The sequence below is a fragment of the Simochromis diagramma genome, unplaced genomic scaffold (assembly GCF_900408965.1).
Source record: "Simochromis diagramma unplaced genomic scaffold, fSimDia1.1 OVJJ01000348.1, whole genome shotgun sequence".
In the NCBI taxonomy this organism is placed as follows: Eukaryota; Metazoa; Chordata; class Actinopteri; order Cichliformes; family Cichlidae; genus Simochromis; species Simochromis diagramma.
Genome location: NW_024386755.1, coordinates 524,049 through 546,004, shown reverse-complemented (window position 1 = coordinate 546,004; position 21,956 = coordinate 524,049). Strand labels below are relative to the sequence as shown.

The 21,956-nt window shown below is 41.3% G+C and overlaps 1 protein-coding gene and 2 long non-coding RNA genes across 3 annotated transcripts in view; 1 reads left to right on the top strand and 2 right to left on the bottom strand.

Moving 5' to 3' along the window:
• Positions 1 to 322: 322 nt before the first annotated feature.
• The window catches only part of LOC120729022 (gap junction delta-2 protein), a 30,166-nt gene continuing 8,532 nt past the window's right edge, over positions 323 to 21,956 (bottom strand). Inside the window, exon 2 of the mRNA XM_040024391.1 lies at positions 323 to 1,697. Coding sequence (XP_039880325.1) covers positions 848 to 1,697 — 850 coding nt within the window. The 3' untranslated portion in view covers positions 323 to 847. The remainder of the gene's footprint in view (positions 1,698 to 21,956) is intronic.
• Positions 12,075 to 12,496, top strand: LOC120729048. Its single transcript, XR_005694840.1, has 2 exons — positions 12,075 to 12,208; positions 12,436 to 12,496. It is a non-coding gene; the product is annotated as an uncharacterized LOC120729048 (long non-coding RNA).
• LOC120729043 lies at positions 12,378 to 13,927 on the bottom strand. Its single transcript, XR_005694839.1, has 2 exons — positions 13,827 to 13,927; positions 12,378 to 13,783 (listed from the first exon to the last, which is right to left on the bottom strand). It is a non-coding gene; the product is annotated as an uncharacterized LOC120729043 (long non-coding RNA).

Sequence of the window (21,956 nt, the reverse complement as noted above, 5' to 3'; positions counted from 1 at the left end):
GCTTGTAACGGTGTTCCAGCAGAGGCATGACACGCTGTTGGGAGGCAGCGCTTTCTCTCTTGGCGTCGGTCTACCTCAAAATCTCAGGCAGGCAAAGAGAGGAAGCAAAAGAAAAACGTTCTGTCTCCTCCCCCCCTCTCTCTTCCTTGGTTCATATGTTTTCCCAAAGCGTGACGTCTCCCTCCTGTTCTCCCTCACTCTCAAACTTGCCTTCATTCCCCAGAGTCTGTCACGGCTTTGACAGTTCTTCCGTTCCTCTTTTTAATAATGTTGCTGCTGCTCATCCTCCCTGTCCCATCCCCTATCCTGCCCCCCCCCCCCTCCCATTTTTTTTCACTGAGGCTGACACAGTCCAGAAGAAAAGCACCATGGGATGCATCAACCATGTCGCCTTCGAATATCCCCAGAGAACACAAAACAGCCTCTCATCTGTTTTCCTCCCTCTTCCCCTCTTACTCTCATCTCTAGATCAGCCCCGTGAGGATTTAATTCTCCGCATAAGAAACGAGAAGCAGAGAAGGTCGTTAGTTAAAAAAGACAGAAGTATAAAATGGCAGTTGGACTATCTCCTTATGAGATCAGCATGTCTTTATTATGTATGTTTGCAAAACGAAATTTATTGTCCTCTTTGATCCTCTCTAATTTTCTTCCTTCTCAAGCCTCAGCTGACTTTCAGCGCCGCAGAGCCTGAGGTTTGGTCTTTTTTTTACATTCTGTTTCATTCTGTCATAGAGGAGAGGTCATCTTGTTTGACCTCCACACCATCTTCATTAAATTAAAATCAGAATTCGTTCATTCTCTCTGTTGCACATTCATCCCACTCCCCCTCTGTTGTCTGTCTTCATCGTCAGACGTAGGCCGATTCGCTGGACTGTGTGCGTCCCAGGTTGGGTGGCTGAGACAGATGCGCCATGTCCTTCTTCCTGATTTCACAGATAGACTTCCTGCGGGCCTGGACGCCCCTGATGGCGGCCTTGATCTTGCGCCAGCCGAGATGATTGAGCTCAGCCAGATTGAGCACCACGCAAATGCCGCTCACGGCAAACATGAAGACCAGGAAAACCGTTTTTTCTGTGGGCCGGGACACGTAGCACTCCACCTCCTTGAGACACGGGTAGCGGTCGCACTCGAAAATCCCAGGCACGCTGAAGCCATAAAGGAAGTACTGGCCCGCTAAGAAGCCAATCTCTAGGGCGTTTCTGAACACCACCTGAATGATGTAAAAGCGGGAGATCCCTTCTTGACGGCGAACCTTGGAGCTCTTCCCATGCGTGAGGCCCCGTGGGGCATTGGGGATCTCCTTCACCTCCAGACAGTCAGGTTCTTCCTTCCCTCCTCCACTATCCCCTCCGTGCTGAACTAGAATTCCATTTATGTTGCGGAGCTTCCGAGCCCCATCCCTTCCGCCGTAGTCCCTCTCCATTATTGGATAGAGAAAAGAGTAGCGCCGGTCTCTCTGCTTGGCTGACTGATGGACAGAGTAGGTGATAAAGCAGAGGCTGGGTGTGCACACCAGTATGATCTGGAAGACCCAGTAGCGGATGTGGGAAATGGGGAAGGCTTTGTCATAGCAAGCTTGGTTGCAGCCCGGCTGTAAAGTATTACAGATGAACATGGTCTGCTCATCCTCGTACACCGTCTCTCCGACGATGGCCACAATCAGAATACGGAAGATGACAACGACAGTCAGCAAGATCCTAAAAGACAAACAACACAGAGAAAAATGGGGTTAATGCAATATTTTCTTTTGGAGAATGCACTGAATAACAATACTGTGCATTTCATCTCACCAGTTGTGTTCTTCTACAAGAAAACGTCCCTATCAGAAAGGTGATAGAGGTGATGAGGGGATGAGATGTCCTCTCCCTAAAATACATCAGCATCTCTAGCTGGGTTATGGTAACCTCATTCCCTCCACCAGAAGTTATTTGTTTAATGAAATTATGTCCAGTCCTTTGAACAAAATGCTAGCAGGAAGTCAAAGTAACATTAGAGAGAAAACAGATGGCAGCTCACAGAGCTATTGTGACTGACTGGTACCATCATGTTTCTCTTTACTCGCATGTTAGGTGCATGGATACATTTTGCTGTACCATTTAACCCCGATATGAACAAACTGATAAGAAGAATGTAGCTACATTTATTTTCTGGTCTTAACTAAGGGTTAGCTATCAGGGCTCTCTACTATAGAACCAGCTCCCAGTTTGGATTTGGACTTCCTTTATGATAAATCTTCCCATACTGCTTCTCTTGGTGATTGAACAATTCAATCAACTCTTTTCACTCCCTTGTGTTTATACACCAGTGTTATATTTCATCATTAGTTATGGAAAAAACTCTTTCTCCCATAGTGTGTCTTTTGTCATATCTTCCTCCGCTCAACCTGAACCAGTCGTGGCAGATGGCTACCCCTTCTCTGAGGTTTCTTCCCCTTAAAAGGGAGTTTTTCCTTCTCACTCTCACCAAGTGCTTTCTCATAGGAGTTGTATGATTATTGGGGTTACCTTCCAATATTGTAGGGCCTTTGCCTAAAAAGTATAAACTGCCTTAAGAGGACTGTTAATGTGAATTGGTGATATATAAATATGACTGAATTGAACTGAAGGGTTCCGAACTGTCAATGGCTGACTCATTATTAGGAAAACAAAGCTATAAAGACCAAAGGGCAATAGAAATGACCTTATTAAGGCTACAAAGTTAAGCAAGGTGACTTGACGCTGAAATCAAAGCACGGGCTTTAAGGACGAAAGCCGAAAAGAAAAGGGAAAACCTGTATTAACGAGAGAGAGAGAGAGAGAGAGAGAGAGAGAGGCATTGTGTCACTGTTAAGTCACTGTTCCTCCGGATAAGAACCAGAGAAGAAGAGTGCTCCAAATGTCATTTATCAGCCAGAGTAAACACTCCAGAAGAAAAACATTTATGTGCAGAGCATTGCTAACGCTACTCGTCAGTCCTCATAAGTCAACCTGCTACCTGTGTCTTACAAACAGAGTATGTGTGTTTTGTGAAGAGGGGAAGCAGCGATGACATATCCACATCTAAATTTAGTCTCTCTTTTCTTTGCATCTTTAGGCCCAGCTAGCATAGCAACCACAGTTTAGACTCACTTAAGTTGGAAATGTGATTAATCTTGGTAATATCCAAGCACCATCTCTGTGTTGTTGGCTTTCTTGTTAACAATACACCCTCTCTCCTTTTAGTTCCATAGCAACAGGTGAGAAGGAGGTGAGCTTTGTTTGCAGATTTGGTGCTATTCCTGTGTGTGGTGTGGTGAGACAGAGATTATTGCTCCTGAAATGGGTTCACATCAACTCAGCCTCGGTGTAGGTGTGCCTCGTTATTCGCGTCTATCCGGGCATTTTCTTGCATGTGATGACTTGGCATATCTGTACACTTTGTGAGTCTGTGTGCCTCCATTATGTTAGACACACTTATTAGGTAAACTGGATTCTTATATTCCTCTCTACTTTCTTTCTTTCCAACATCTTTTTCTTTGTTCTGTTCTTACTTTAGGCATCCTTCATTTATTTTTCAGATCTTAGACCGAGCAAGCACTTTAGATAGCAAGCTTTTTGCACGCTCCATGAGCCGATGGCTGTCTGGCACTGTATTCTGCGACCATACTTGTCTAAAACAAGATTGTGCACCGCAGACAGGCTCAGCAATATTGTTAGTGTGTTGATCAATTGTTGCATTACTGTTCAATCCCTTAAATACGAGGTTTGAATTCTGTGTAAGATGTGCTCTCACCAATCACCAACGTTTAGATAAATGAAAGTGTCATAAATAAGAATCGCTGTCGTTGCTTCACATGAACCCAGAGGACACGCCATTCACTGGCTCGTCAAAACCTGACCTCATTACATTTATCATGGACTTATGGGTTTTGTGCATGTGCGAGTCATTAGATTTTGACATATAAAAATAGCCATGGAGTTAGTGCTAACAGGCATTACAGTATAATGAATGAAGAGGAGCTCATTCTTGAAAAAGAGCTTCACAACAGACAGTTGGAGTGTTTTGGGTGTAATTTAGACAGCAGTAGTGAATGATACACTTCCCAATTTTACATGTTAGTGTTATTTTTGCAGTTGTGTTTGCATTCATTTAAATATGTTGGTAATATTGCATATATTACATAATGCAAGCCACTAAAAAGGGGGCAAGACTTGAGGCTCCTAGGTGCTGCTCCTTGATCAGAAGAATCCTTTTTTAAGCCTAAAACATTATGTATATATACTTTAACAGGTGTCTGACACAAGGAGCTATACCTGTTTGCTCTGTTTGGTCTCATCTCTGATAATGACAGTCACCAAACTGGATTTCTCCACTGTATTGTGTTTGGAGCATTTTCATAGAATTGCCTGACAAATAATGGGGCTTCCTGTGTGGTAGCCCCATTACTTCATTTTGCAAGTAAAATTTTAGTATTTTTTTATTAGCCTGCACTAATTACCAGATTTGTGTCTGCTTCCGGCAGCCTTACACTTTAAGAATGCAGCTTACTAGTACTTGCTTAGCACTCAACTCTCTTGTCCGATTATTATCCCAGAATGCATCCAAAACCATCAGATGATGCGATGGTGGCTATATACATCTTTTAGACACAGCCAGTGTTACTATAATACATCACTATTTGTTCATTGCTGATCCATTTATCAAATCAGTTTCTGTTTAACAGTAAAATCTAACTTTTGTGAAACAAAACAGTTTCAGCATTTCATCAACTCAGTATGTAAAAGGTAAAGTACAAAGCTTTCTCAGATTTATCATATCAATTAGAGGATTTGTTTATCTGGACACTGTTGGGACTGGACTGTGAATCCAGGGGGAGACCCATGGTGCTGCACCTGAGACCCTGCCAGATAATCATTAGATGGCATTTGGCTGTGTGAACGGTAATCTACCAATCGCACAGTGGCTTCGCCAGTCTTGCGTGGCGCAGATGTGGAGTTGAAGGGCAGAGTTAATCCTTTCCAGAGTCCAGCGGCATGCAGCTCACATGTAACTCCTATCAAAACGACAGGTCACCAGTGATGGCTTCCAAAATGAAAAATAAAAGACTCACTGCCAATCCTTTCACCTGTGATCAGCAGCAGGGAGAGAGGAATGTCGGAGCAAGGGGGAAAGGAATAGATGCAAAAAAAACCCAAAAATAATAAGCGATTCCATTAAGGAGCTTAGTAAGCAGGGAATTCACAATACAATGGTGGAGAGTGTATAGCAGTAATTGTGTGCACACAAACACACATATACTGTAGCAGAGGAACGTCCAAACGGGGACGGGAAACTGTTGAGTGAGCGCTAACAGAAGACATCAGCTTTCTGTTGAAGATGAATGAGTTCCAGACAGGGATAAAAGATTATAAAGTCACCAAAAACGCAGTGGCTCAGACATCTTCAACTTAAATTAAAAGAGGTATGTGCCAGTAGTGTGACGGTGTGCAAGAGATAGAGAGGGGTTAGTAAAGAAAACCAGCAATGGAGGAAAATCTCATCGTAGAGAATGAATTATATAATAGCTTCCACACGCAAACCCAGTTCTGTAATCTGTGGCTGGGCCAAGGGAGGATTCTTCCATTAGGGGTCTTTTTGTTAATGCCATCGAATAGCTTTAGATTATCGTACCGCACAGAGCAAACCCCACCTGTTTTTTTCCCTCTCCTTTTCAGAGCATTATTCTTTCTTTTCTTGGTTTTATTCACTCTTCATGCAGCTTTGGGCCCCCATTTATCTCCCTTGCACCACAACAGCAGTCGTCGGCCCCCATGAGGAATAATCCGGAATAATCTTAAAATTGTGTCTGTAGTTTTCTATGTAAAGCCTTGATTCACAAGTGATTCCCACAAAAAAAATAAAAATGAAATTCCACAGAGTAAACTGCCTTCTTATCTCATGTGGAGAAATGTGCAGATTCACATTAACATGCACAATTAAAATGAAGCAAAGATTTTTACAAAAGAGTTGAAATCAGCTTCATTTACATGATTTTTGTGTTGCTTTATCACTGAGTGTCTAGCCAGTGAGCATATTTATACACCGAGTAATTTATAAATATGCTTGAACGATATTACAGACACGTTTCTCAGCACACTCACACCCTCGGTTCCCAGCAGACAGTGTTTGTTGTTCCTTTTGACTAATTTATTGGTGATTATGCAAAAACATTACACCAACTCCAAAACGCCTCCTCTCCTCCAGCAACTGCGAGTCCCTGACCCGCCATCTTTTTTTTCTCTTTCTCATTATCTGACAATAGAGCTCTAGCACTAAAGGGGTGGTTGTATGTTTTGAAAGCTCTCATTACAGGCATGCAGTTAATTGTAAAAAAAAATTGATGTAATGTACAATAGCATGAAAAAAATTATAGCTCTGACATGTGACTGGAGAAATCTTGTTCCATCTGTTTCTCCATATGTATGCAGACATACATGGACACAATCACACGCAATGCTGCTGCTGCTGCTGCCCTGGTAATCAACACTATTCAACTTTCAGAGAAATTAAAATGCAATTCACAGTGCAGCCTCCGTGGTATTAGAAATGAAATCTTTAATCTATCTTTAATGTCAGTCTTTTCCAATTAAACTTTCCTGAAAAATAATAGAAATCGAGGTGATGTGGGAGTTGTTTCTCATTATGCGCTGGAGCTGAGTTTCAGATAATAATGAGGCATAGCAGATGAACAAATGTAGATCTCTGTGTTATGATGTTTGTGGAAAGGCATTTTTGAGTGTGCTGTGTTAGACAAGGAGAAAGGTTGAGATGTTAATATGGTGGAAAAACATCACAAAATTCATTAACTGTGGATGAATGCGATCATGAGAGAGCTGAGGCTCTCTTAAGCTCATATTGAGGCGGATATTGAGGAAGAGGAGGGGAAGGACAGAAAATAAGTGGCTCGAGGGATCAATAAGGAACACACGATTGTAGATTGGAAGATGTGGCAGTGGAGATAAAAAAAAAAGAAGAAGAAGAGGGATGAGGGATGAGGAAGCGCAGCAGTGGTTCTTTTACCCATAAACCCAGCAAACACACACACACACCCCTATCTTCCCTCTCTCCCTTCAATCTCCCCTCTACTCAACTTCCCTCTGTTAGTTACCACGGCAACAGGCAAGGGGCAGAAAATGAAGGGAGATGAAGAGAAAGAAGTGTGCAGACTAGAAGCTAAGTCAACTAAAGAACGTGTTTCAGCCGAGCAGGGGGGCGCATTTGTCGCACCAGTCAGAGCGGAGCTTCGGTGCCTCAAAGGGCTCGATGCAAGTTCACTTCATGCAAAAAGCCCAAAGAAGAGTTCACTGAAAGAGTAAATTATGCCAGCAAGGCACAGCAAATTATCCAATGTTGAGGTTGTTTAGAAGTAATTCAGATTTTCAAATCCAGAATATACTGGCCCTGCTTTTAAGTGTTTGTGTGTGGGGGTGGGAAAGGGGGGCTCGGGCTCCACAGTTATTGCATTTTAAGGTGAGAAGATAAAGGAAGTTTTAGAGATAAGATACAGCAACTATTTTAAAATATGGATACATAGTCTCGACTTTTAATGCTACAGTTTCAGTTTATGAAATCCCCAGTGATATTAAGTCAAAGAGAAAGCTCTGAGCTCTGTCTCTGCAGGCTGAGGAGTCCATCAGCTGCTTCGGGTTGTGATGTAAGGCTCATTGATACGGCTAACCTGCTAATCTTTTTCAGACTTTCACCTTTGGTCTCCTTCAATACCTGTTGCTTCAGTGCTTAGCTCGGCTTTTGTTTGCACGTCACACCACTACCTCCACTGTCAACCCCGCATCGCTGCTGCCACTCAGTTTCTATTAGTTACATCCCCAACCCGCTCGTTTCTTTTTGTTATCCATCAGTTTTTGTCCCTCACAAACTGACCAGTCAGTTCCATCTTGTGTCATCTGTTTCACCTCAGATCTGTCCCTCACTGACCCTGATAATCGATCTGAATTGCTTTTTGACTTCAAATGGAGAGCAGTGGAACAAGGTTATCTTCTTGCTGTGCCTCCACTATAAATTAAATTTCCTGACATGAGCGGTTCTAGAGGAGCTGGATGGTTGCATTCATTGGAACTGTCTTTCAAAATGCCTTTCAAGTGTCACATTTGATAGAGAGCAACTGAAAATGACCTCATCCGTTATCACAAAGGAAAAACTAACTAGAGACGGGAAATTAAAAAAATGACTCTGTTTGGTTCTGCTATATGCTGGCTAGATTGCATAACTGTCATAAAATAATATACATTGACAGCTAGCTGTTAGCATGCTAAAAGAAGACAATGCTGAAGCTGCATCATGACTGCTTTAGTACATATTTCAGGATGTCAGTGGGACAGTTTGAGCTCTTGTTGGCGGAGCTGGGTCCACATCTGAGGAGTAAGAGGAATCATTTCAGAGACCTGTTTGCCCCAGAGCAGAGTCTTATCTCAGTGTCTGAGGTAAAATCGTATTATTTTGCTTTTTGTGTATTCAGTTCCGACACATATTTTGAGCTAAGAGTGCACTTGTTGCAAAATGCAGTGGCTTGATTTGCCATATCGGATCAGAAAAATTGGGCTTGGTTCAAAAAATAAATGCCGCAAATTCAAATTTAGGTGCTTGGTGTGAACACTAGCATCAGGAATAGGTGCAATACTTCCAGGATGTTACACGTCCAGTGTGTAAAGGCCTTGAGGGTTGAGTTTTTAATAAACTTAGGCATTAAGGTTTGCCATAGAGGTGGAAAAAGGACAAGTTTAACAATCTGGGAGCCCTCCATACACTGCTGTTTTGGGGTTTTGTAGTGTAGTCAGTGAACATCCTGCTGATTTCCTGTTCCACACACCAGCTATAGTTTATACAACCACATATATTTTTAAAAGCTAATAAAAAAGCTGTGTTGTTGTCTGACAATAACCAGTGATTGTGGTTTGCATTTCAGTCAATGTTTTGCCTTTTCTACATGAACTGTTTACCTAGAGATTAGTCATTTTAATATTGCTGTATTTTGAATTACATTTTTTTACTAAAGACTCATAATCCTAAAATTAATCTCTATACTGATTTCATAGTTGGGCAGACAGTGATTCATCTTTTCTGAAGCATTAAAATATTGGTGTCTGGGACACTGAGAGCCTGAGGGCTGTGGTGTACACCGTGAGTTTTTAAAAGCTTAGCTTAAAGGCGGGCTGCAGATGAGTGCTAATAAAAAGCTGTAGAGGGGTAGAATAAGAACTGAGTAGTTTTTGGGAGCCATGGCGCTTCAGAAAAAGAAGGGACACAGTACTGCAGCATGTTGAAAGGACAAGTGCCTCAGCTGAGGCAGTTAAGGCTTGGACCCAGAAAAAAGTACTTTTCAGAGGGTCACAAAAAAGTCATGTAGGTCACTTTGGAGACAGTTATTAGGTATATAAGCTCTTAATGATGTTCAGCAATACAACAGACAAAATATTGCTGATTTTTTTCTTGCACCCCATCGCCACCCTTTATCCTGCTTCTCTTTCTGCTTTTTCTCTGAAAGGTTCAACTCTTTATCTCTCCTGTGTGTCTTAAGTAAACCAGTTGTTAACCCAAATCCAACCAACAGCGCGGACAGATTTAATCCTGTCACATCAAATATGGATGGACACTTGTCACACACTCTCTCTCACAGTCTGTCTGTTCCTTTGCCAAGGTTTATCAATAGCTCGTAGTTCACAGCAGGTCATCTGGCACCAGGTTGGATCCAGCCTCATACAGGAACCCTGAGACCCACACACTCACACACACACACACCCAGGGGGATGTTCCGGTCCTTCAGGCCAGCGACAGAAGGAGTGAGGGGGCTGCCCTCTCCCCTGCTGACAGACCTTTATCCTGCATGGCCACCCACCTCACCACATACACACACACACACACACACACACACACACATATATAATCACATGCACAGACACTCTAAACGAACTAAACTAAAATACGGAGACCTGTAACACCAGCGATTGCACTGAGCACCAATTCTGTCAGGACACCTTTCCATGCACATGTGCGTGCATACACACACACATTTAATCAGATACACGCACTCTTCCAGCTGTTACAGGGCATCACAAAGCCGATTGTGACTGACATTGCTGAGTCCGCCATCTCAGGAGAAGATGAATTTCTAATACAGAGACCAGTGAAAATAGTTACCGGACCTTTGCTCTCGAGTCAGATGGCATCAGGGCTCCGTAGCGGTTTACTAACAGTTTGCGGTTCTCTAACATGGCAAACCTGACTATTCACCTTTGCTGCTTGCTAAATTGATTTTCTCGTCTTTCTTGATATCTGGCAAGACATGAGTTGTGGACGGAAGCCAGAGTACCTAGAGAGAACCCACACTAACACGGGAAGAACATGCAAACTGCAGATAGAAAGAGCAAGATGTTTATTTTGTTTTTATTTAGCTTTTTCATTTAGGAATAAAATATAAACCTGGGCATGTTTAGTGCATGGCTGCCTTAAAAGTGCCAACAGACAACTTTCTCCATCTTTCATATACAGTCTATGGTTTTATCCTGCTTTTCAGAGGTGTGATCACAAACTGCCTGTAGTAAATACATGTTTTCTTAGTCTTTCATTTAAATAGAAATAACTGAGTGATAATTGCCTACAGTAAACTATTTCTTTTCATTCCCTGCTAAGCTCTCCCTTTAAGATTTCACATGCTATTTATTGTCAGAAAGCTTGAAGTGAAAAGCTTCTATCGAAACCATGTGACGTGATATGAATGGAGCCTCGATAAATGCCACACAGATGCCTGTTGGGAGACACAGCTTTCTCCAGTAAATTGCAGCCAGCATCACAAGTCTTTTCTGCTGTCATTCTACAAGTTGTGAAGTCTAAATTTATCTGTATTCACCTCACAACACTGTCTACCAAGTATCTCTTTTTTTATAATTAGCTACGAGAGTGGTGCAAATGCAACCTACTGCTGAGAATAAAGTGCGCTCCCCGCAGCTCTGCCTCACCGCTTAATTGAAGAATCTGCAAATGCACTGTTCCAAAAAATAGTTATGTCAAAGTATCTTACTGTATATTTTACAGTTTTGTACTGTCTTTCTAGAATATCATGAAATTTACATAAGTAGACTGTGATTTTATATGTCAAAGGTAAAATAACATAACATCACTGTACATATCGTAAAACACAATTTACTTGTTTTTTAAATATATTTTTTTGTATATTAGCTGTGCTAATTATATATTTTAAAAAGTAAATGTAGAGGTAGGAATTGCAATTAATATAAATCTCAAAGTATTCACAACATTCCTGAACAGAAATAGGCCTCTGCACCTGGGGTGAGGGTGTGGCCATGAAAACAATGTGACATGCCATTGGATGTTGGGACACATAATAACATGACGCTAAGCATCGGCCAATGAATGTGAACTAACAACCACAAGGTCGCGGGTATGGCTGTACTGTAGGAAAAAATCCTAATATAAAAGTATTTTACTGCGTTTTACAGTTTCGTTCTGTTCTTCTAGAATATCATTAAAGTTACGTAAATAGACTGTGATTTCACATTTCAAATGTAAATTAACGTTAAATCACTGTAATGTAATAAAACATAATTGTCATGATTATTAAATGTATCTGTCTGTACATATGCATATTTAGATTGTTAAAATACATTCACAAATGTATCATGATTTCACAAATATCTGTCCGTTATTTGAAAGATCGAACTGTTGAATTCAAATGTAATGCTATGGAAAAGTATATAACATGATCCCTATAAGCTTGTGTTACATCACATAAGTATTGTTATCATTGCTATTTAGTGCGATCGTGGCTCAAGAGCTGGCAGTTCGCCTTGTGATCAGAAGGTTGCCGGTTCGAGCCCCGGCTCGGACACTCTTGGTATTGTGTCCGTGGTCAAGACTCTTTGCCTACTGGTGATGGTGCGTTATGGCAGCCTTGCCTCTGTCAGTCTGTCCCAGGGCATGCAATCCATTATTATTTAAACCAACTGTTAACTGTATATTTCTGTACATTTACGTATTATGATTCATATTGCCACATTCATTGACCTTGTTTATAGGTAATTTCATTGTTTGATCACGTTAAAATGTTCCTAATTTAATGTCTAAAAGCACTTGGAAAAGGCAGAATCCCATGTAAAATTAGCGCAACAAACTCTATTTTCATTACTGAAAATGACCGTATTTTTATGGGACAGTTATTTTCTGTTATTTTACAGTAGTATTTTGGCGCCCCAGCTGCCGGAATATTACTGTTTTTTTAGGATTTGGTTTTTCCTATTTATGGATAATTTCATTGTTTAATCACATTAACATGTTCCTAATTTAATGTTTAAAATCACTTGAAAAGGCAAGATCCCATGTAAAATTAGCGCAACAAACTGAATCACCATTACTGAAAATGACCGTATTTTTATGGGGCAGTTATTTTCTGTTATTTTACAGTAGTATTTTGGCGCCCCAGCTGCCGGAATATTACTGTTTTGTTAAGATATTTTTGTAACAGTGTGGGATCGTGTTTCATGGAGTGAGTGTGTGTGCCGAGGTGTGAATGCATTGCCACGATTTTGCTACTATTTATTAGACTGACAAACAATGATTTTGGTCTTGGTGGTCTGTTGGACAGCAAACCTTAAAACGTATCTTTGCCCTACAAACAGTCAAAACTGCATCACACACACATGAAAATCAAGGTCAAAACACATAACCAAATTAAATGAAAGCAGTATAAATACATAAGTAAATTAATGAATTAACTTTTACGTTTTCATACATTTTTCCATTTGCCAAAGGAAAAAGTAAGGTGTTAAATTTAGACAACGCACACTAGCTTGCTGGGTTTTTTCTCAAAGGCATTTCCATCTGCAGTACTTTACAGTATTCATAGAACACTACAGTAATTTACAAAAATGTCCAGCATAGTGGTGTGACTACAGTTTTGTATGGTGTTGTATCACTAATGGGGATTAGATTAGTATACTGTTTTCCTGCCGATGCTCAGGTAGCTCTACCTTGGCAACAGACCATGTGATAGAGTTCAATGGGAGAACACGACATTAAAAATAGACTTTCTAAAATTGACTCACTGATCATTCACTCTGTATCAATGGTGAGACTGAAAAAAGTGAAAGGAGTGAAATGAGTCACCATGGCAACAGAGCAGCCAGTGGGAGCGTTGGTTTTTGGGGGGGTAGGTTGTAAGGTCGTGATGGAGGAGTGAGGCACGAGCAGGAGAAAGAGCAGCAGGACAGAGGAAGCGAGCGATTGCGTGGGCAGGAGACGAGGGATGGAGCGGGGGTGGGAGTGGGGGTCAGTGGAGGGAAATAGAGAAAGACAGAGAGAGAGAGAGAGAGAAATGATGGCCGTAATCCGGATTAAATCAGTGGGTTTTGGACAATCCCGAGCTAAGACCGTCCGTGCCAACTCCCCACCCACCGTGGCAATCCCGTGCCAAGCCCCAGCCCAAATCAGCCTCTTTGGCACATGCAGGGAGCCTCCATGACACACAAGCAGACAGCACATGGCCATGCAGGGAACATCCCAAACCCACTCACACAAAACACACTCCAGAAAAAAAATATTACTAATACCTATTTTTATACAGTGTTTCTACAATCATGCAATCATGCAAATCAATGACAAATATGAATGACTGAAAGACACGTGACATAAAAATTTTTAAATGATCTTAAATCCTGGGTTTTATATTACGGAGCCCCGCAGGGGACATGGGAGAAAAAAAAATTAAGACGGACTTTTGCGAGATCTCACAAAAGTTTTGCGAGATCTCGCAAAACTAACTCGGGATCTCGCAAAACTAACTCGGGATCTCGCAAAACTTTTAGCCGCATTCTTCGGACGCCGGCTCGAAGCCGACAGGGAGGTCAAGGCACGATGTGCCGGGAAAGCGGTGTTCCTCCCGGCTGTAGTAGGTCTCGAGCTAACGGGAAGAATGCGGCTAAAACTTTTGCGAGATCCCGAGTTTGTTTTGCGAGATCTCGCAAAACTTTTGCGAGATCCCGAGATAGTTTTGCGAGATCTCGCAAAAGTCCGTCTTAATTTTTTTTTTCTCCCATGTCCCCTGCGGGGCTCCGTATTATATAGATGTAAAAGATCAACATAAAGTATGAGAATAAAAGCTGCCACTGTAGCTGGTTTAAAGACACGAGCGTGTGCTTGCTTCAGTTTTTACCACAATTTTAATGATATTCCAGTACAGAAGCTCAGAGATATACAGATATACAGAGGGACATGTTGGAACATTTTGAAAAACTGAGAGTTTCTGTAAAAAATTTAGCAAAAGTCGATGAGATAGAAACAAGTGACTATGAGATGATGTTGCGGCAGCAAGCAAAGGGACCATTGCAGTGTATACTGGGGCCTTAACATGGAGAGACAGACAACCATTCACACTCACACCTTTGGCCGATCACTAATTAACCTAACTGCACTTATTTGGACTGTGGACGGAAGCCAGAGTACCTAGAGAGAACCCACACTAACACGGGAAGAACATGCAAACTGCAGATAGAAAGAGCAAGATGTTAATTTTGTTTTTATTTAGCTTTTTCATTTAGGAATAAAATATAAACCTGGGCATGTTTAGTGCATGGCTGCCTTAAAAATGGCAACAGACAACTTTCTCCATCTTTCATATACAGTCTATGGTTTTATCCTGCTTTTCAGAGGTGTGATCACAAACTGCCTGTAGTAAATACATGTTTTCTTAGTATTTCATTTAAATAGAAATAACTGAGTGATAATTGCCTACAGTAAACTATTTCAAGCTTCTATCGAAACCATGTGACATGATATGAATGGAGCCTCGATAAATGCCACACAGATGCCTGTTGGGAGACACAGCTTTCTCCAGTAAATTGCAGCCAGCATCACAAATCCTTTCTGCTGTCATTCTACAAGTTGTGAAGTCTAAATTTATCTATATTCACCTCACAACACTGTCTACCAAGTATCTCTTTTTTCATAATTAGCTACGAGAGTGGTGCAAATGCAACCTACTGCTGAGAATAAAGTGCGCTCCCTGCAGCTCTGCCTCACCGCTTAATTGAAGAATCTGCAAATGGGATCGTGCTTCGTGGAGTGTGTGTGTGTGCCGAGGTGTGAATGCATTGTCACCCCCTATCTGCTTGCTGATATGATCAGCTGCAGACATGGGGACTGCGACAGTTTTGGCAGCATGCACGTTCGTGTGAGAAAGCGTGTCTATGTGTATGCTCCTGCCCCTGAGTGATGAGTAAATATAGTAACCGCACTGCAAGCTTACGCACATGTTTGTATATTTGGATGACCATCTGGTTATGAGTGCGCACATGTGTGTGAAGGGGCATTTGTGTGAGAAGGCAGTGAATCAGATGGTGCAGCATGTTAGTCCTGGCAGAGATTGTGTGTGTCTTAGCAAGGTGTAAGGTGTGTGCACTTTCGCTATTTGTTTATTCGTGTTGAGTCAGTTGCACTGTGCAGAAGCTGATACTGCCTCTGAGGAATAGTCATCAAACACGCACACTATAAACAGCAGAAACAGATGGATCGACCACAAACCAAGTGGTCCTAACAGTAATCCAAGCGAAGTGTTAAGATGCAGCCGAAGATGGGAGTTGCTTTGTGGGGTGCAAGGGGGATAAATCAGTGTCAGAAGAATATCCTTTTCATCTTCAAAAAGCGAGATGGGATGAGATAACAGGATACATGATGATGTGTAGAGGAGTGGTTTTATCTGATCAACAGACAAACATGATGATCAATCAAATAAAATGGAGCGTCTTTACAAAGCCTGCATGGTAATGCTCTTAGTCATGTCTCACAAAAGCATATTGTATAAATAAGACAATAATCTCACAGCCCCAAGCTCACAAAAATAGACCCAAGTGAGAGAACATCAAAAGCTGATGCTCTGCCTTGTTCCAAACAAAGATCAAAGATAGATATTTGTTGTAATTTTAGCCCTCGTATTTTATGTAAGTTGCTTTTTTTCCCCTCTTCCTAACCTTTTTATAGCACTGAAAACAGCCAGGCAAGGATGAGTTTTAATGACATTTCATTATCATTAAATCACAGATTCACTGTGTTTTGTAAGCACTGCGTGCACCATACACTTACAGATATTCTGGGTGGCCCTACATGGGAATTTGTTCCACTGTAATCAGATGTTTAAATATTTCAAACACAACTGTCTCCCTTGGTAACAGCTGTGTTTACATGCATAGGAGTGCATTAAATACAATCATGTGAAGAAGTAAGATTTCACAGGACTTTTATGTCCAGTCCTGGACGATGTTAAGTACAACCTTACTGTTTCCACAGGAATTAAGAGCAGAGGTAGCAGCCAAGTGCTGCTAATCAAATGCATTTGATTTACTGATAATTAGAAAGTGTGACCACTGCTGTAAAAGCAGAAGTCCTGGCAGTTTGCTGGTCTGGAGCATTCAACCTCCCCAGGATTGGACGTGGCAGCAAATTCTCTCCGAGGTCGGACCGAGTATTGCTTAGAGAAAATGCAAAAAAATGCAAAAGCTACATCTCAGACTCTAGTGGCCGCAGTTAACATGTTAAATGTTAAAGTTCATGACAGAACAATTAGAAAAAGACTGAACAAGTGTGGCTAGTTTGGAAGTGTTACCAGTAGAAAGACTTTTCTCTCTACAAAGAACATGGCAGCATGGCTTAGGTTTGCAAAGTTAATCTGAATAAACCAAAAAGACTTGTAGAACAATAGTGACTCAGTCACTAATATGCATAAGGAATTGTTCTTACCCTGCACAAAAAGTGAAAAAAAGTGATGATGAAAAAGTGAATCAGACTTTTTGCAAATCCTTGGTGTCATGCTCACTGCCTACAATCCGCATACTATCTGCGTACCACTATACTGCCATTTATTTGTATAAGGAAACAAGTTCACCTTGAGGTGGAAAAGGTGGTGACAATGTTGTTATACGCAGGGTTGCACATAAGTGGTCCGCAGGTGCGCATTCGCTGTCAAAATAAAAGACGCGCACCAGATAAGAAGTTGCAACGCGCGTTTGCGTACATATTAAAGGCACTGTTTTTGTCCGCTAGAGTGGGATTTTCACAGCATATTCTGCACCACATCTCTGTGCGTTCATCATTTGTTTGAAGCCAGCTCACCTCCTGCAACCACTTTTCCGAGAATACGCGCTTCTTTTACGGTTCGGACTTCTGACATTTCTTTGGAGGTGGAGGAACACCAAAGTAATTGCTTAAAGGAGCTTCTTCGACATCTTTAAGAGTTCTGAACAAATGTCTGTCCTCCTCCAGAAAATCTTATGTACGCAAACGCGCGTTGCAACTTCTTATCTGGTGTGCGTCTTTTATTTTGACAGCGAATGCGCACCTGCGGACCACTTATGTGCACCCCTGGTTATACGAGACAATCCTGCAAAAAAGGTCAAAAAGGTTTGGCAGGACAAAGTCTGAATTTAAAAAAGTAAATGGCGTCTGAAACGGAAGCCAAAAAAGGCACAACTTTGCAAAGGGTTTCCATGGACACCTCATACCAGCTGTCAAACACGGTAGTAAAGGGTAATAATTTGGGCTTGTTTTGCACCCACAAGATCCCCAAGCACATTAGCGTTACTGTGTCATCTATGAACTCCTCTGTATAGCAAAGTAGAATCTGAAATGCATAACCTGAAACTAGGTCATCCAACATGGCAATGAGCAAATCTTGGTATCTGTCTATGGATGCAGCTTTTTGACTAGGGTAGCTCACATTAGCTAATAACTTGGCAGTCTAAAAATGGTCACTTCTGGCCCTGAAAAACCAACCAACCATTTCCAGCTTCACAATGAGAATCCACTAGAGGATTACCTCATGGGCCATCATCTTATCCATCTTTTATTTACAGTCTGTGAGTTACATCAATACCCCAAAACCACATTTACTGTGGGTAGAGGTGATTTTTGTAGTTTAAACTCATTGTCTGGCTTTTAAAAAAAAAAATCAGGGATCCGAAAGGTGTGATGTTTGCTTTACTTTGGATTCAGCTTGTGCCGCTAAAGCATGAAAACCAGCATGCAGTGATGTGAAGTTTGTTTATGATAAATAATTCATTGCATCACTCTGAGTATCATGCAGTAATACAGATGAGCACAGGGACTGCTTTTCTTGGGTGGGTTTTAAGGTATTGACTTTGTGACAACACAACAGTGGATGCCGGCAGGTGGTTCTTAATAACTTAAGGTGAATCAGAAGTGCGTGGATGCACCACCAGGGACACAACTGGTTCTGCTTTCCACTCCATTTTGTAAAAAGTAGAGCGAACCATATGATAACTGCTAAGGATTCAGTTGCAACTTGGATTTACACTGCTGTTGGCAAAAATGATTTTCACTGCACTGTTCTCAAGTGATACAAAGCTAATGACTGCCTGGAAGGGTAGAAAAATGTATCAGTCTAGAACTAACAAGCACATATATGATAAGTAACAATAAAGCCTTCTAGATATTTCAACTATAATTACTTTTTACAGCAGGGTACCAAAGTTAATGTAGCAGAGCTTTAAAAAGAAACAATATCTTATAAATGAAGATAAGACTAAATTGCCTTAGATAGACATTTTTCCAGGGTGGATCCCATGTTTGTGTGTGTGTGTGTGTGTGTGTGTGTGTGTGTGTGTGTGTGTGTGTGTGTGTGTGTGTGTGTGGTATTGTCCAGGTTAAACTAACCCTTCAGTATCATTCTAACACTGACCTGCTCCGTCCTCCAGTGAGGTGCTAACACTAAACCCATAAGCCTTGCTGAGTCACCCCGACAGGGACAGCTTCCCTCTGAGGCTCTGCAAGGTGAATTCTTTCTGAACTTTGACCCCTGCTCTAATCTTCATCCCCTCCACCCTTGAGATGTTTTTATAAATTGATGCCCTCCTAGATGCACAAAGCAGATTGGCATTAATGTGCAGGTTTAACATTTACTTTAAATAATGTCTTACAGTGTAACCAGTAAGCTGTCAGCCTGTAAATGCCATAGGCAGCTGTGAAACCCAAATGCAGTACACAGTATTTAAAATCAAAATCATCCTTTAATGCTGTTTAGAAATGTTTTTTTAAACCGTAGCTGAACTGAATCCAAATATTCAAAATCACTTGGAATAAATTCCTCAGAGAAAACAGAGCAAGAAAGTGAAGAGCAATCAGGGACAGACCCAAACTGAGCGTTCAAATACACAAAGGCTGATTAGGTGGTCGGTAAATAAAACAGGTGTAACCAATCAAGCAAAAGAAGATTTAACAAGAAACAAAAGGGAGCTAGAAACAAATAGAAACGCAAGGAATGCAGAATAATAAGACTATCCTCAGGAACTACGAGCTTGAGACTAAGTACGCTAATGAAAATACATTAAGAACATATAAATGTTAAGCACGCAGTGTGGGTGCTCGGTTAATGACCCAGGACCATGACAGTAAATGCCATGTCAACCCTGACCTTAGCATATGTGGAGCGTGAGATTGAAGCAAGGAAGAATAAGCAGCTGGGGTACAGCGAGAGGATGGGGGAGGAAGTAGATACGGGGTGTAAGCAAAAAGAAATGAGAACACAAGCTGTGTAATTACATGCAGTTGCTCTCTTTTTCTCCCCCAGCTACAACTCTGCCTCTATAGTAATCCCAATGGAGGCTGGTTGTAGTATTCCAGCCATGAAAGGCTGTGAGCAGCTAAAGAGCAGCTCTTTCCTGCTCTGAGGGCTCATTTCCAGGATCTTTGTATCTCTAGCAGGAACACTAGTGCATACTTGTGAGGCACCGTCAATAATAAACTTATGTTTGACATTTCATTTCCAGATGCTGCATGTAATTAAAGTTTTATCAGCAGCTGTGTAGGAGCCATCTAATGTAGCAGGAATGGCATGAGTCTTACTCCCATCAGTAATTCATAATCTGGCAATATAACATGTGAGGTCATTTTAATAAGTGTTGTGTGGTAGCACCGTGAAGGCGCTGACATTACAGCCGGCAGCATCTCAGGGGTCATTACATATGAATGGAAGGAAGTGTGAAAGCAGAGACAGAGAGGGATAGAGGGAATACATGTTGGCGGTCTCACTTGGCTCCCTGTTAGAGTGTCTTTTTAACAGTCTCGCAGGGGAATCTGCCGCAAGCGACTCGATATCGCAGCCTCTTTCCTTTTTTTTTCCTGCAATATAGCATCATTTGTGAGCTAATTCTAATTATGTACAAACAAAATCGAGCGTAGCCTCTATGGGGTTGCGAGTGCTCCACAGGGACTTGCTAAATAAATGCACCATGATCTAAAGGTCATGTGACAACAGAGCTGAAACTTGCCACCAACCAGAGACGCATCGAGTTGCAGATAACAAAGGTCACTAATAAATATTGGTTTTAGCTTAATGCATGCATTGGAGTGTGCTGATAAAGTGGCATACACAGATACATGCACACATATATATGGATGAGCTCCCTGAGTGAACACTCTTGAGATTTACAAGAGCCGTGCTGAGGAATCCCACTGAGAGAGCAGGCCTTTGTCAAGAACGAGATGGAGACCTTGACTGGAAACATACAGTATTGATAAGTACCTGCTGAAAAGTCCGCATGTGCACAGACACGCTGAGATCAAATGAAATCCTCCATCATCTTCTCTTCTGAAGGGAGACGTTAATGAACTGAAGCTGGAAGGCCTACTTGAAATGCACATCTAAGCAGTTCGAAGGCTTCAAAATGCTCCAGACAAAGTGCTCGTCAGATCATCTAACAGTGTCTGAAAACCTTTGGGTGCGTTTGGTCAGGCTTACAGTAAATTCTTTACATTTTTTTTAAAGCAGAAACAGCGAGAGCTGAACGAACTACAGTTTGGGAATTTAACCCTTTCACGCATAGTGGTCACTACAGTGACAGCTATTCAAAGGCTGTTTTCTTGTATTTGTGTCAGTGTTGATGGTATACTTGCACATAAACCACTACATTGGACACTGATGTGTCATTCCACACCAAATTCAGAATGTATGTTGTCCTCCTAAGTGGACAAACTCTTAGAAAAGTGCATGTTTAAATAATGAAGTTCAAAAATCTTTTTTTCATGCCTAAAGATTAATAAAAATACTTAAGAAAAAAAATCCTGATTGAGGTTGTCATAATTCATCCATGAAAGGGTTAAACAGATCAGGACTCTTGTTATCCTGTCTTCAAGTGTGACTGTTCAAAGCCAGCGTAAATACTGTTTGATTACTGGGGATTTATGCTTCACCGGGAAATCTATGCTGTAGCAACGTCACAGCTGCAAACCCCTCTGAAACCCTACTCTGTAATGTAACATGCACCTCCCTAGAAATGTAACTACACATCAGGTCAATGCACCTCGCAACTTCTGGGATTGTTCTCTTCAGTACTGACAGTTCCTCCTTTGCATTTGCAGCTACTTTTCACAGAGTGAGAATAACCATCATCATCTCAATATAAGGTGCAATAATCATAGCATCAATATAAGGACTCACAAATTCCCCCAAAGTGGATTGTAAATACTATGCAATGTGAGGAAACATAAAAAGAAGTGGAAAAACTAGAATCACAAGTATGTTTGCCCCTGAAATAAACAATAAAAAGCAGGAACCAGCAGGGGGGAAAAGTCCCGGCATTTTATTCGTTTTTGTCAACTTGCACTGCATATAAAACACCAGGACGCGACCACATGGTAATTAACACATTAATAATGTAGCAGCACAAGCAGAAATGTTGGCAGTAACATTGGTCATAGTCTCTACAAAGATTCCTCACAGAAGTCTAAATCCGGCCTTAGATCAGAATACTTTATTAATCCCAATGAATTATGTGGTCACAGTTGCTTAAAGACAGTAAGTACCAAACTAAATTTAAAAATACAATTTGGCTAAGTTTAAGAATTTGCTGAAGTCAACAAAGTAAATTATTTATGAGAAAATTCGAGCAAATGCAACTCCTTTACGCCTTTACTCCATAAAT